The sequence below is a fragment of the Kogia breviceps genome, chromosome 1 (genome assembly GCF_026419965.1).
Source record: "Kogia breviceps isolate mKogBre1 chromosome 1, mKogBre1 haplotype 1, whole genome shotgun sequence".
Classification (NCBI taxonomy): domain Eukaryota; kingdom Metazoa; phylum Chordata; class Mammalia; order Artiodactyla; family Physeteridae; genus Kogia; species Kogia breviceps.
In genome coordinates this window covers 87,821,412-87,837,772 of record NC_081310.1, presented here as the reverse complement: position 1 = coordinate 87,837,772, position 16,361 = coordinate 87,821,412, and the positions used below count along the sequence as shown (strand labels likewise).

Sequence of the window (16,361 nt, the reverse complement as noted above, 5' to 3'; positions counted from 1 at the left end):
GACAGGTCCTAGGCTGCCCTCTTGGTAGCAGGAGGGTGCTGGCTGCTCCAAGCCTGCCTCTTGTTTAATGCTCAGGATCCAGATGGCTCCTGCAGAAGTCTCAAGGAGAACTTGGAACGAGCCAGCCTGGAGCATGAATGGAACATATCCCACCCTTCACAGGAGTAAGGAAGGAGGAGGGAACCTCACCCAAACCTCATGAACCAAGCACAATTGTCATCTAATAGGTGAGGGGTGCCTCCCCCCAGAAGAGGACTTGAATGGACACACAAAGCCAGCTAAAATCTTGACAATAGACAATCAGATATCACTACCTTGACTCCAAGAAGTCACTTGTTCCAAAATTAATATAGGCTAGGTCCTTTACCCACAATAGAATAATCACATTTCCTCTCCCAATTCAGCTCCCTCCCATCACCTTTTTCAATTCTTATGCCCTAAGAAGAGCTGTTAATCCCAAGAGAGGCTTTTGATGTTTCTCTCTGGGGAGTCTATCCACTACTTTTACCTTTTTAAAAAAAGGCTCTTGTAATATTATGCCATAATGCACTTACTAGATGGATTAGGGACTCCCAGCATATTGGTGCCAAGGACAGCACTTCCATCCTTAGGAGCCCTCCAGATATCCAGCAAGCTCACATAAAGACAATGTCAAAATTAGAGAGAATCCTAACTGACACAGGGAAGGAAAAGGACCCCGGCCCTCACTTAATATCTCCAGTCACAAGAGGAGCCTATTAAAATGCCCTGTGCCAAGAGACTGCAGAAGACCTTCGGAGCAAGATGTCCCCATGACGATACTAACCAGAGGGACAGAAGGGAGCCTGGCACACACCAAACAAGTGGTTGCAGATCTCCATGGCCTTGAAGGGTATTTAGAGTGTTTTAAAGTGCCTTATTTTCAGAACAGGGGAAGGAAGAATATATACTCCAGCAAGATGAAGGCTACCCTGCTTGCTAAGGGTACCTGTTAAAGTTCATGTTTATTTCATTTAAATATTCACTTTTTAAACCTTCCAGGCAAGACTGTATGTTACTTGTGAAAAGCAAATCAGTGATGGCCAAATAATTAAAATCCTCAAGAATTCAAAATTGTGGGTCCTTTAATTTCAAAATCAAGTATGTCCTGAATATATGCTATAGGATTACCTTGAGCTGTGCCTATCTGGGACACAGAACAGAATCACAGCCTCTTTTTAAAACATCTTTATTGGAGTATAACTTTTTTTTTTAAGCAGTGATCTTTTTTTATTAGGCAAAGATATAACTATGTGTTTTAAAAGTAGTAACCATCAATTATAAATGGTTTGTCAGCCTTTCAAAACATTGCTTATAATTTAAGGATCCTCTTTACTGTCTTCATGAACTGCTCTAGGACTGCAGGCTGTATAATATGCTTATTATTACATTGAAAGTCACAGTAGAATAAAGATTTCTGCTCTACAGTTTAAAGAGGGAGAAAATTCCCCCTTAATGTTTGTTCATTTATTCTTTTTCATTAATTCAGCATTTATTGATTTGCCTAAGCCTTGTCTTTAGAGAGAAATCCAAAGAAATAAAACCATTACCTTATCCTCTAGATCTGTGCTGTCCAATACAGTACCCACTAGCCACATGTGGCCATTTAAATTTAAACTAAATTAAATTTAAAATGTAGTTCTTCATTTCACTAGCCACATTTCAAGTGCTAAAGAGCCACATGTGGCTAGAGACTACTCATTGGACAGAATGGAATAGAACATTTCCGTTATTGCCACAAATTCTTCTGGATAACACTGCTCTAACTAGAAGGTGAAATTTTTTTTTTTTTTTTTTTTTTTTTTTTTTTTTTTGCGGTATGCGGGCCTCTCACTGTTGTGGCCTCTCCCATTGCGGAGCACAGGCTCCGGACGCACAGGCCCAGCGGCCATGGCTCACGGGCTTAGTTGCTCCGCGGCATGTGGGATCTTCCCGGACCAGGGCACGAACCCGTGTCTCCTGCATCGGCAGGCGGATTCTCAACCACTGCGCCACCAGGGAAGCCCTAGAAGGTGAAATTTTAATTGGGAGAATAAGATATAGTATATAAAGTTATTTGGGAAATCTTAGTACACTACAGGTCAAACCTCATTAGAATGTGTGGGTTTTTTTTAACATCTTTATTGGACTATAACTGTTTTACAATGGTGTCTTAGTTTCTGCTTTACAACAAAGTGAATCAGTTATACATATACATATGTTCCCATATCTCTTCCCTCTTGCGTCTCCCTCCCTCCCACCCTCCCTATCCCACCCCTCTAGGTGGTCACAAAAAACAGAGCTGATCTCCCTGTGCTATGCGGCTGCTTCCCACTAGCAATCTATTTTACATTTGGTAGTGTGTATATGTCCATGCCACTCTCTCACATCGTCACAACTTACCCTTCCCCCTCCCCATATCCTCAAGACAATGCTCTAGTAGGTCTGTGTTTTATTCCTGTCCTACCACTAATCTCTTCATGACATTTTTTTTCTTAGATTCCATATATATGTGTTAGCATATGGTATTTGTTTTTCTCTTTCTGACTTACTTCACTCTGTATGACAGTCTCTAGGTCCATCCACCTCATTACAAATAACTCAGTTTCATTTCTTTTTATGGATGAGTAATATTCCATTGTATATATGTGCCACATCTTCTTTATCCATTCATCTATTGATGGACACTTAGGTTGCTTCCATGTCCTGGCTATTGTAAATAGAGCTGAAATGAACATTTTGGTACATGACTCTTTTTGAATTATGGTTTTCTCAGGGTATATGCCCAGTAGTGGGATAGCGGGGTCGTATGGTAGTTCTACTTGTAGTTTTTAAAGGAACCTCCATACTGTTCTCCATAGTGGCTGTATCAATTTACATTCCCACCAGCAGTGCAAGAGTGTTCCCTTTTCTCCACACCCTCTCCAGCATTTACTGTTTCTAGAGTTTTTGATGATGGCCATTCTGACCAGTGTGAGATGATATCTCATTGTAGTTTTGATTTGCATTCCTCTAATGATTAATGGTGTTGAGCATTCTTTCATGTGTTTGTTGGCAATCTGTATATCTTCTTTGGAGAAATGTCTATTTACTTCTTCTGCCCATTTTTGGATTGGGTTGTTTGTTATTTTGTTATTGAGCTGCATGAGTTGCTAATAAATTTTGGATATTAATCCTTTGTCAGTTGCTTCATTTGCAAATATTTTCTCCCATTCTGAGGGTTGTCTTTTGGTCTTGTTTATGGTATCCTTTGCTGTGCAAAAGCTTTTAAGTTTCATTAGATCCCATTTGTTTATTTTTGTTTTTATTTCCATTTCTCTAGGAGATGGGTCAAAAAGGATCTTGCTGTGATTTATGTCATAGAGTGCTCTGCCTATGTTTTCTTCTAAGAGTTTGATAGTGTCTGGCCTTACATTTAGGTCTTTAACTCATTTTGAGTTTATTTTTGTGTATGGTGTTAGGGAGTGTTCTAATTTCATACTTTTACATGTACCTGTCCAGTTTTCCCAGCACCACTTATTGAACAGGCTGTCTTTTCTCCACTGTATATTCTTGCCTCCTTTATCAAAGATAAGGTGACCATATGTGTGTGGGTTTATCTCTGGGCTTTCTATCCTGTTCCTTTGATCTATATTTCTGTTCTTGTGCCAGTACCATACTGTCTTGATTACTGTAGCTTTGTAGTATAGTCTGAAGTCAGGGAGCCTGATTCCTCCAGCTCCATTTATCGTTTTCAAGATTGCTTTGGCTATTCGGGGTCTTTTGTGTTTACATACAAATTGTGAAATTTTTTGTTCTAGTTCTGTAAAAAATGCCAGTGGTAGTTTGATAGGGTGTGCATTGAATCTGTAGATTGCTTTGGGTAGTAGACTCATTTTCACAATGTTGATTCTTCCAATCCAAGAACATGGTATATCTCTCCATCTATTTGTATCATCTTTAATTTCTTTCATCAGTGTCTTATAGTTTTCTGCATACAGGTCTTTCGTCTCCTTAGGTAGGTTTATTCCTAGATATTTTATTCTTCTTGTTGCAGTGGTAAATGGGAGTGTTTTCTTAATTTCGCTCTCAGATTTTTCATCATTAGTGTATAAGAATGCCAGAGATTTCTGTACATTAATTTTGTATCCTGCTACTTTACCAAATTCATTGATTAGCTCTAGTAGTTTTCTGGTAGCATCTTAGGATTCTCTATGTATAGTCTCATGTCATCTGCTAACAGTGACAGCTTTACTTCTTCTTTTCCAATTTGGATTCCTTTTATTTCTTTTTCTTCTCTGATTGCTGTGGCTATAACTTCCAAAACTATGTTGAATAAGAGTGGTGAGAGAGGGCAACCTTGTCTTGTTCCTGATCTTAGTGGAAACGGTTTGAGTTTTTCACCATTGAGAACAATGCTGGCTGTGGGTTTGTCATATATGGCCTTTATTATGTTGAGGAAAGTTCCCTCTATGCCTATTTTCTGCAGGGTTTTTATCATAAATGGGTGTTGAATTTTGTCAAAAGCTTTCTCTGCATCTATTGAGATGATCGTATGGTTTTTCTCCTTCAGTTTGTTGATATGGTGTATCACGTTGATTGATTTGCGTATATTGAAGAATCCTTGCATTCCTGGAATAAACCCCACTTGATCATGGTGTATGATCCTTTTAATGTGTTGTTGGATTCTGTTTGCTAGTATTTTGTTGAGGATTTTTGCATCTATGTTCATCAGTGATATTGGCCTGTAGTTTTCTTTCTTTGTGACGTCTTTGTCTGGTTTTGGTATCAGGGTGATGGTGGCCTCATAGAATGAGTTTGGGAGTGTTCCTCCCTCTTCCATCTTTTGGAAGAGTTTGAGAAGGATAGGTGTTAGCTCTTCTCTAAATGTTTGATAGAATTTTCCTGTGACGCCGTCTGGTCCTGGGCTTTTGTTTGTTGGAAGATTTTTGATCACAGTTTCAATTTCGGTGCTTGTGATTGGTCTGTTCATATTTTCTATTTCTTCCTGGTTCAGTCTTGGCAGGTTGTGCATTTCTAAGAATTTGTCCATTTCTTCCAGGTTGTCCATTTTATTGGCATACAGTTGCTTGTAGTAATCTCTAATATCTTTTGTATTTCTGCAGAGTCAGTTGTTACATCTCCTTTTTCATTTCTAATTCTATTGATTTGAGTCTTCTCCCTTTTTTTCTTGATGAGTCTGGCTAATGGTTTATCAATTTTATTTATCTTCTCAAAGAACCAGCTTTTAGTTTTATTGATCTTTGCTATCGTTTCCTTCATTTCTTTTAAATTTATTTCTGATCTGATCTTTATGATTTCTTTCCTTCTGCTAAATTTGGGGGGTTTTTTTGTTCTTCTTTCTCTAATTGCTTTAGGTGCAAAGTTAGGTTGTTTATTCAAGATGTTTCCTGTTTCTTAAGGTAGGATTGTATTGCTATAAACTTCCTTCTTAGAACTGCTTTTGCTGCATCCCATAGGTTTTGGGTCGTCATGTCTCCATTGTCATTTGTTTCTAAGTATTTTTTGATTTCCCCTTTGATTTCTTCAGTGATCACTTCATTATTAAGTAGTGTATTGTTTAGCCTCCATGTGTTTGTATTTTTTACAGATCTTTTCCTGTAATTGATATCTAGTCTCATAGCGTTTTGGTCAGAAAAGATACTTGATATGATTTCAATTTTCTTAAATTAACCAAGGTGAGATTTGTGACCCAGGATATGATGTATCCTGGAGAATGTTCCATGAGCACCTGAGAAAAATGTGTATTCTGTTGTTTTGGGATGGAATGTCCTATAAATATAAATTAAGTACATCTTGTGTAATGTACCATGTAAAGCTTGTGTTTCCTTATTTATTTTCATTTTGAATGATCTGTCCATTGGTGAAAGTGGGGTGTTAAAGTCCCCTACTATGATTATGTTACTGTCGATTTCCCCTTTTATGGCTGTTAGTATTTGCCTTATGTATTGAGGTGCTCCTATGTTTGGTGCATAAAAATTTATAATTGTTATATCTTCTTCATGGATCGATCCCTTGATCATTATGTAGTGTCCTTCTTTGTCTCTTGTAATAGTTTTTATTTTAAAGTCTATTTTGTCTGATATGAGAATTGCTACTCCAGCTTTCTTCTGATTTCCATTTGCATGGAATATCGATATATTTCCATCCCCTCACTTTCAGTCTGTATGTGTCCCTAGGTCTGAAGTGGGTCTCTTGTAGACAGCATATATATGGGTCTTGTTTATGTATCCATTCAGCCAGTCTGTGTCTTTTGGTGGGAGCATTTAATCCATTTACATTTAAGGTAATTATTGATATGTATGTTCCTATTACCATTTACTTAATTGTTTTGGGTTGTTCTTGTAGGTCTTTCCTTCTCTTGTGTTTATTGCCTAGAGAAGTTCCTTTAGCATTTATTGTAAAGCTGGTTTGGTGGTGCTGAATTCTCTCAGCTTTTGCTTGTCTGTAAATGTTTTAATTTCTCCACCAAATCTGAATGGGATCCTTGCTGGGTAGAGTAATCTTGGTTGCACATTTTTTTCCTTCATCACGTTAAACATGTCCTGCCAGTCCCTTCTGGCTTGTAGAGTTTCTGCTGAAAGATCAGATGTTAACCTTATGGGGATTCCCTTGTGTGTTATTTGTTGTTTTTCCCTTGCTGCTTTAAATATGTTTTCTTTGTATTTAATTTTTGACAGTTTGATTATTACGTGTCTTGGTGTGTTTCTCCTTGGATTTATCCTGTATGGGACTTTCTGTGCTTCCTGGACTTGACTATTTCCTTTCCTATATTAGGGAAGTTTTCAACTATAATCTCTTCAAATATTTTCTCAGTCCCTTTTTTTTTCTCTTCTTCTTCTGGGACCCCTATAATTCGAATGTTGGTGCATTTAATGTTGTCCCAGAGGTCTCTGAGACTGTCCTCAGTTCTTTTCATTCTTTTTTCTTTATTCTGCTCTGCAGTAGTTATTTCCACTATTTTATCTTCCAGGTCACTTATCCGTTCTTCTGCCTCAGTTATTCTGCTATTGATCCCATCTAGAGTATTTTTAATTTCATTTATTGTGTTGCTCATCGTTGCTTGCTTCCTCTTTATTTCTTCTAGGTCCTTGTTAAATGTTTCTTTCATTTTCTCTATTCTATTTCCAAGATTTTGGATCATCCTTACTATCATTATTCTGAATTCTTTTTCAGGCAGACTGCCTATTTCCTCTTCATTTGTTAGGTCTGGTGGCTTTTTACCTTGCTCCTTCATCTGCTGTGTGTTTTTCTGTCTTTTCATTTTGCTTACTGTGTTTGGGGTCTCCTTTTTGCAGGCTGCAGGTTCGTAGTTCCCATTGTTTTTGGTGACTGTCCCCAGTGGCTAAGGTTGATTCAGTGGGTTGAGTAGGTTTCCTGGTTGCGTGCCTATGTTCTGGTAGATGAGGCTGGATCTTGTCTTTCTGGTGGGCAGTTTGGTCCACGTCTGGTGGTGTGTTTGGGGATGTTGGTAGCCTTAGTATGATTTTAGGCAGCCTCTCTGCTAATGGATGGGTCTGTTGTCCTGTCTTGCTAGTTGTTGGGTATAGGGTGTCCAGCACTGTAGCTTGCTGGTCCTTGAATGAAGCTGGGTCTTGGTGTTGAGATGGAGATCTCTGGGAGATTTTCACCGTTTGATATTGCATGGAGCTGGGAGGTTTCTTGTGGATCAGTATCCTGAAGTTGGTTTTCCCACCTCAGAGACACAGCTCTGATGCCTGGCTGGAGCGCCAAGAGCTTTTAACCCACACGGCTCAGAATAAAAGGGAGAAAAAATAGAAAGGAAAGAAAGAAGGAAGGAAGGAAGAAAGGAAGGAAGGAAGAAAGCAAGAAAGGAAGGAAGGAAGGGAGGAAGAAAGGGAGGAAGAAAGGAGGGAAGAAAGAAAGGAAGAAAGGAAGAAGACATAAAGTAGGATAAAATATAGTTATTACAATAAAAAATAATTATTAAGAAGAAAAATTTTATTTAAAAAAAAGGGTCAGTCAGAACCCTAGGACAAATGGTGAAAGCAAAGCTATACAGACAAAACCTCACACAGCAGCACACATATACACACTCACAAAAAGAAAAAAAGGAGAAAATAATAATATATCTTGCTCCCAAAGTCCACCTCCTTAACTTGGGATGATTCGCTGTGTATTCAGGTTTTCCACAGATGCAGGGCACTTCAAGTTGATTGTGGAGATTTAATCCGCTGCTTCTGAGGCTGCTGGGAGAGACCTCCCCCTCTCCTCTTTGTTCGCACAGCTCCTGGGGTACAGCTTTGGACTTGGCCCCGCCTCTGTGTGTAGGTCGCCCGAGGGCATCTGCCCTTCGCTCAGATAGGACAGGGTTAAAGGAGCAGCTGATTCGGGGGCTCTGGCACAGGCCGCGGGGAGGGAGGGGCATGGATGCGGGGCGAGCCTGTGGCGGCAGAGGCCGGCATGACGCTTTAGCAGCCCGAGGCGCGTAGCGCGTTCTCCCGGGGAAGCTGTCCCTGGATCCCGGGACCCCGGCAGTGGCGGGCTGCACAGCCTCCCAGGAGGGGAGGTGTGGAGAGTGATCTGTGCTCGCGCACTGGCCTCTTGGCGGCAGCAGCAACCCTAGCGTCCAAAACCCGTCTCTGTGTCCGCGCCGACAGCCATGGCTCGCGCCCGTTTCTGGAGCACCTTTACGTGGCTCGCTTAATCCCCTCTCCTCACGCCCCAGGAAGCAAAGAAGCAAGAAAAAGTCTCCTGTCTCTTCGGCAGCTCCGTGCTCGTCTCTGGAGCTCCTTTAAGCGGCACGCTTAAACCCCTCTCCTCGCGCACCCGGAAGCAAAGAGGGAAGAAAAGGTCTCTTGCCTCTTCGGCAGCTCCAGACTTCTCCCAGACTCCCTCCCGGCCAGCCGTGGCGCACTAGCCCCTTCAGGCTGTGTTCACGCCTCCAGACCCCTGCCTGGGATCCGACTGAAGCCCGAGCCTCAGCTCCCGGCCCCCGCCCGCCCTGGCGGGTGAGCAGACAAACCTCTGGGGCTGGTGAGTGCCGGTCAGCACCGATCCTCTGGGCGGGAATCTCTCCTCTTTGCCCTCCGCACCCTGTTGCTGCGCTTTCTTCTGTGGCTCTGAAGCTCCCCCCTCTGCCACCCGCAGTCTCCGCCCGCGAAGGGGCTTCTAGTGTGTGGGAACCTTTCCTCCTTCACGGCTCCCTCCCACTGGTGCAGGTCCCGTCCCTATTCTTTCGTCTCTGTTTATTCTGTTTTCTTTTGCCCTACCCAGTTACGTGGGGGTGTTTCTTGCCTTTTGGGAGGTCTGAGGTCTTCTGCCAGCGTTCGGTGGGTGTTCTATAGGAGCAGTTCTACGTGTAGATGTATTTCTGATGTATCTGTGAGGAGGAAGTTGATCTCCGCGTCTTACTCTTCCGCCATCTTCTCTCTTCTGCCAGAATCACAGCCTCTTAAGACTGGAAGAAACCAGGTCAGAGTCACCACGCAGTACAACTCCAGGGGATACCATTCACATTGTAGTCTACAGAGACAGCATCCCATAGGGTTAAGCAGCATAGCCCTGGAGTCAATAAATCTGGCTGCACAACAGAATCAGCCATAGAATAAACAAATATCTTATCCCAGCCCAGACTTACTGAATCTGAATTTTTGGAAATGAGGATCAAGAAATGATATTTATTTAATTCCTTGAGTAACTCAAAAGCACAGCTAGGTTTGGGCTAATTCGTAAAACTAACAAAATAATAAAAAATAATAGTAGCAAATATCTTCACCGTGTGTCAAATGCTGTTACCATCACTTTAGCATGCATTGACTAATTTAATCTTCATTTGAAAGGTATTATTATTATTACTGTTTTCTCCATTTCACAAATACAGAAACAAGAGGTACAGGAATGATGAGTAACCCTAAAGTGACCCAACTACAGGCTAGCTGAAGAAGTGTGGCCCCAGAGCTCATGTTTAATGCACTATACTATACCCATAAAGAGCACACCAAGGTCTACAGAAGCTAAGTGATTCGCTTAGGTTACACAGCCAGCAGCCAAATCTCTAAATTTTCCAGGTGTAAAGCACCTGCTGTCTGCCCCTGGGAAGACAGGCATTTCACATTTTTCATTCATTCCACTAACATATATTAAGCCCTAATTCAATGCCAGGCACAGTGCCAGGAGCAGGGGGTCATGTAGAATGTGGGATGCTTATTCTAACTGTAAACTTCCCAGCAAGGGGCCTTCCAGACCATCATCTACTGATATGTGAAATGAGTGGACTCCTTTTATGCCAAATCCAACCTAGAGAGAGCTTCCCCTTGGCAAACACTAGTTCTTCTCTGCCTCGCAGGAGCAGGTTCTGGTGCCAACTCCCACAGGTGAGGCCTCTGTGTCTAGTCCACATGTATGTGTTGGTTCATTTATTCAACATCTAGTGTGCATGTACTGTGTGCAAAGGATGCTGGAACTCTCCTGACTTATTTAACACTCAAAATGGAGAACTTGGTAAATGGCTCAAAAATGGAAATTTGAACGTGCCATGTTCTGCATCCCTCGCCCTTTCTAGCCCTACCTTGCAACACTCCATGCCTTTCTGGGTACTAAATCGTCTGAAACTCTGTCTACACTTTAGCCCCCTGGCCAGCCTTTCTTCCTCTCCTAATTCAGTGTCCCAAGGACCAACACATTTTTCTTTGCTTTCAGAAACTTTCAGCCCAGGTCTCCCAGAATGCCTCTACTCTAGCTCACCTGCCCCAGCCAGGGACAAGGAGCCCATGTATAGCAATGGTGAATACTGCTGTTAGGTCAGGGCTTCAGGTGAGGAAAGGTGTAGGGAAAGGGCCAATGAGGTGGGGCTTGTAGGGATGTTCTTGACATCCCAGGTCCTGCTGAGACTCATTTGGGGTTGTCAAGGTAAGTATGAAGCATGTAGTTGGGAAAAGCACCTGTGTGAATCCTTGACCACCACCACCTGTCTAATCTTGTCCCCTCTTTCAGTGAATCCAGTGTGTCCGTGCATGGTTTATTCCCAGGTCTGGAGCACCCAGCAGGAACAGGAGGGTGCAGGTGAGCTTTGGGGCAATGCTTTTGTCTTCACTGGAGCTGAGGGGGTAAGTGGGCTGCTAGGTACAGCAGAGCTTTCCAGAGCAGCAATGTCTGTCCCTTGGCACTGATAGCAGTCATCCCCCTGCACATGAGAAGACAATGTGGGTCTCTCCTGATGGCTGAATCTTTCAGAGCCTGCTGCTATTGTGTCTCTTTCCTGTCTTGGGAGAGAGGTTGAAACGCTGGGGGATGGTTTAAGGACTGGGCTGTAAGCGGCTTGCTGTTTTTCACTGCTCATGATTTTCTAATTTTCTCCCCAACAGAGCACCTAGGAACATGTCTGGAAGGCAAGTGGGTCCATGTTCCTTGCTTGTCTCTTCCCAGGACTTATTCTCCCTCAATGAAGCATGTAGTTAAATGCATTAGACAGAGTGGGCCCTCAACAAAAACAGTAACTTCCTTTCTCTCATGAGCTTTTTCCCCTCAGAATTCCTCCATTGTCTGTCCTAAGGTGGGGAAAGGGCAGCCTCCAGAAGCCTCAGCTGAGCATGGAAGGAGCCTGAGAGGCACCTGAAATGAGTCAGAACAGGTCCTGCAGGCCTGTCTTGACCTTGACTCAAATCACTGGGGTCTTCAGGTGCCCACCAGGAGAACCGTGTACTTCTCTCCCAGGACTCCTCAGCCATTATTTCAAGGAAAAGAATTGCCAGGGACTGAGCAAAGAAAGTCAGGGCTAAGAAGTAGGCCATGAGGTTGCTAGAGAAGGTTATGAGAATATCCAGTCCCCATGACCTGCTTGTGACCCAGACCCTGCGTTTCCTTCAGGGACCAGACGTTGCTGTTGGAGCCGTCTTTCCAGTTTTCTTCATGCCCTCACCCAGACTATCCCTATACCACGCTGAGGTAGAGCCAGAGCAGCCCAGGGGCCCTCAGCCAGGAGACCCAGGTCACAGACAGGACACAAAGGCAAGGGGCCCCTTGTGAGTAGGAGCTGCCCACAAATCCCCTGAGGGCCAGCTTTGCAGTCAGCACCTGCACACAGTGAACAGAAGCCTTGGGCCTCTGTTAGCAAGTCGCAGGGCCCATGGGGGAGACTTTGACAGAATCCTTAAGTTTAATTGTGAGAGAGGGCTCTCAACTTGTCAAGCAGTGGGAGGAGATGTAGGCTTAACCACTCACACTGCAAAACTGGTGTCCCTGTCAGAAACTGTGATTCTGCAGTCCAGGGAATCCTCGTGCCAGAGCAAGATTTGATTTCTCTTAACAACATTCCTGAACAACGTCAACTCATGATCTTGCCCTCTTTGCTTTGGTCACAAGAAACCAAGACCGGAACTTTCAAGCACTTTTACCATCAGGCAAGACCTTGTGGTATGCGTGTCGTGTTCTAATTCCACTCCTGGCTTTGTTTTACTAGTTTACCCCATTTCTTCACTTTTCATCTTTCGACATACATTTAAGTCTTGATCGTCATATATATTTTTATATATATTCTAGCTTCATGAGGCTAGAATAAATCAATAAATTAAACATAATAACATAGCATAAGTAATTCTAATTGGAATAAAAAAACGTTGTGAAAAACAAACTCTCACAATGACTTCCTGTATCAATGGTAATATATTTTTATATTCATCTGCTTCTACTACAGTAATGTAGCCAGACTACATTATATTACATTAATGTAGCTTAATTATATGAAAAACTACCTCAAAGCCATTAAGTTCCTAGCTAAAGGGTTTCTCTCCTCACTCTTCATCTTCTACTCCCCATTCCCCCACCACCAAAACCCAAATTAATTCTTAATACTGCTTCTAGATTAACTTTCAACTTCACATAAACTTTAAAGAAAAAGAAATAACTTTCTTAGGCAATTTGAGCGTAAATATTCTTTCCAGAATTGTTTTTTATATACTATCAGCCTTAATTTCATATCCATTTAATTCCTAGTCCTAGAGATTTCAAATAGTTATGAAATGAGGCTTTCATACCAAGAAATACAAAATAATTGAGACCAATATAAATCTGCCTTTACAGAAAGTTTATTGCACTGTCCCTGAAAGCAGAGACCTGTCCCTTTTATTCCAAAAATTTCAAACTCCGTGGTCCCCCAAATACCACAGACTGTCTCTCCTATGTTCCTTATCCCTACATTTACTTCCTACCATACACTACCTTCTGCCTCTGTGCTCTGGATTGCATGAAAAATTTAAATCTTTGAAATGTTTCCAGAAACTTTAGGCAAATTAGACAAGACATATATTTCTGAAACAAAAGGGAGGAAAATAAATTCTAAAAAGGAGAAATGATGAGTCAAACAGCCCCTGGTCACTGCAGAAATAATAAAAAGGTCATGGACAAAAGGAAGGAGAAAAAAAAAAAAAAAAGAACCTGACAACTACCTCTGGTTAAGTTGAGATAAGTGATGGTTAATTTTATTTGTCGACAGGACTGGGCTCCGGGATGCCCACATCACTGGTAGAATATTAATTGTGTGTGTATCTGTGAAGGTGTTTCTGGAAGAGGTTAACATTTGAATCAGTAGACTGAGTATAAAAGACCCAGCCTCATCAATGCAGATGAGCACCATCCAATCTGTTGACTGCCAGATTAGAACAAGAAGGTGGAGAAAGGGCTTGAGTTGGGACATTGATCTGCTCCTGCCTTCCGACATCAACACTCCTGGTTCTTGGGCCTTCAGACTCAGACTGGTTACACCACTGGCTCCACTGGCTCTCAGACCTTCAGGTTTGGACTGAAACTACACCACTGGTTTTCCTGGACCTCCAGCTTGCAGACAGTAGATCATGAGACTTCTTTGCTTTCTTAATCATGTGAGTCCATCCCTCATAATAAATCTCTTTTGATATACCTAAATATATTCTATTGGTTCTGTTTCTCTGGAGAACCCTAACAAAAATACAAAGCACAAAGGACTATCTAGGTCAACAAAAAAGAGGATGGTGTGTTTGGAATAAGAGCATCCATACTCCACCTGGCAGCACTTGCCTCTGTGCTCTGGAGTTAGCTATCCTGACATACACCTGTCAGTAAATTACAAACCAGTGAGATCTAAAAATAAAATGAGGGTCTGAGAATGTCTGGTTGACATGGTGGTTAAAAAAGATAACTGCAGAGACTTAGCAATATGAAGTTCACAAGGTATATTTTGGGCTAGAATCTACCCCCCTCTGTTTTTGGAAGAGAGATGACCTTGTAGAACAAAAAGAGAACAAAATTTGGACTGGAGGGGAATGTTGACTGATTTTTTACCAGTTGTCTGACCTTGGGAAATTATTATCCTCTCTGAACCTCAGTTATCTTACCTATAAAATGGGAGTAAATGCTCTTATCTCATAGGGCTATTAAAAGATTGAGACCTTCTAAGAAATAAATGTCTTTTGTAAAGAAGGCATGTAATAAATGGTAATTTTAAATTATTGTTATAATCATTATTATGGGAAAGATGGTCTCTTACAGACATTCCAAAAACAGTTTATCAAGAGGTTTCTAGTGAATTTTACCCATGTTGCTGCTACCCCCTTTTTTCAAACATAGGCACATACCTAGAACCCTACATGCATTCTACATACCCTTATGTATTCTAATCAATGGAGTAGGCTTTGCAGAAAGCTCATGTCTCTTCTCCAGTCTTCAGGTAATATTTTAGTCAGGTTTCTTGTTTCTAGCAACGGAAATCAATTCTGGCTCTCTTTTCAAAAAGGGGATACTTTACTGAAAGTATATCAGAGACTCAGAAAATGGGAGGACTGGGCTTAGGAAATGAATAGGAACAAGAGAGAGTGGGAAGCCCAAGCAGTAGGGACCACAGCAAGTGTCATGCTACAGAAATGTTGTGATCCACACGTGGACCTGTCCACCGCAGCAACCCCGCACCCTAACGCCACCAGCTCAAGCAGCAAAGTCCAGGGGCAGAGGACTGACTGACCAAGCCTAGGTCACACATCCATCTCTTGACAACCCAGGAATAGGGGATGGAATAATCTTGTTTACTGGGCTTTTAAAAGGAGAGGCTGCCCTATTTCCCACCAAGACCATACATTGGGTTAGTCCACCTAAAAGGAAATCAAAGTGATGATAATAAGGGTGTGTTGTACTCAAGAGATCAAATAAATAAGTAAATAACAAGAGTCTACTAAAGATAGTAACTTGGGCATCTTAGAATATGGCTAATTGGGTCTATACCCTTATTTTTCTCCTTAAATTGCAGAGAATATGCATGATTCCTTGAACAGCCACTTCTTATAAATTTTTCATCCTAACTTCATGAGAACCTCAATAATCACAACTCTCATAGCAGCTTTGGGGCATCGAGAGTTTTCAAGTCAGTGGTACTATTTATATTCCAGTATTTACCCCTGGACATCTTTATGAGAGTGCCAAGTTTTGCTGGTCCCGGCTCCACAGATAACTAAAATTATTTGTGTATGGACTGCTTTAGCAACCCACACCTCACCCCTTACAACCACGCATACCCACACTTACCAGGTTCCATTCCTGACTGGAAAACTAGGACATTAAAAGAATTTGCATCTCAGAAGTTCTGGATTCTGTATTTTCCAATCACAGATTTATTTGATTAATCAGAGTGTTTTCTTGGCTCTACTTTCTACTATGAAATGGAAGATTTGTGATTAGAGGTGTTTTGTGATCCTTATAAAAATACCTTGCTGGTGTGACTTACCCTGATACAGAAGGATCAATTTCTTCTTGCTTTTCTCTCAATTTATAACACCATTAACTCCCACAAACCAACAATAACCTCAATCCAGCTCTGGCAACCACACATATGCTGAGATTTTTTTTTTTTTAATTCTGGAGTTCTTCAAGGTAGGAACTCCACCCAGTTGCCAAGAACTGGACCAAGAGATAAGCTTAGGAAATCCTCCAACTATCTGAACCTAAGAAATGTCTTCTTGGGCTTGAGAGACCATTATATTCAGAAGTAACTGGATGAATGGGAAGGGGAGAGAAGAAAGGGTCATTGGATCCTGTCTTACTCCCCCAAGCAGAACCCTTTCTTGGAAAATTGATGGTTCAGTGTTCTTTATCTCTTTGGATATCCCACTTTTTTTTTTTTTTTCCACCCATAACCCTTTCCATAATCTGGAGAGGATGCAAGGGGGCTTGCTTCAAAAGGAGTTCAGACTTTAGGATCCCATTAAAGAAGAGCATCTCTGTCAAAGAGGTAGAGTGTTTCATCACACAGAGCATGAGGAAGCTATGGGAGAGGGAGATTTTTTCTTCTTTCTTGAGATCAAGTCTCCTTCAGAATGCCTCCTCAGTCGGCCTCCTGCTACTTTTGTCTTTTCTTTTTCCTCCCTGAATTACTTTACCAA

The 16,361-nt window shown here is 41.8% G+C and overlaps 1 protein-coding gene across 1 annotated transcript in view; it reads left to right on the top strand.

Annotated features, from left to right (window-relative positions):
* Nucleotides 1-10,820: 10,820 nt before the first annotated feature.
* Nucleotides 10,821-16,361, top strand: part of FCRL4 (Fc receptor like 4) — a 40,676-nt gene continuing 35,135 nt past the window's right edge. The window contains exons 1-2 of the mRNA XM_067025191.1: nt 10,821-10,869; nt 10,954-11,022. Coding sequence (XP_066881292.1) covers nt 10,821-10,869; nt 10,954-11,022 — 118 coding nt within the window. The remainder of the gene's footprint in view (nt 10,870-10,953; nt 11,023-16,361) is intronic.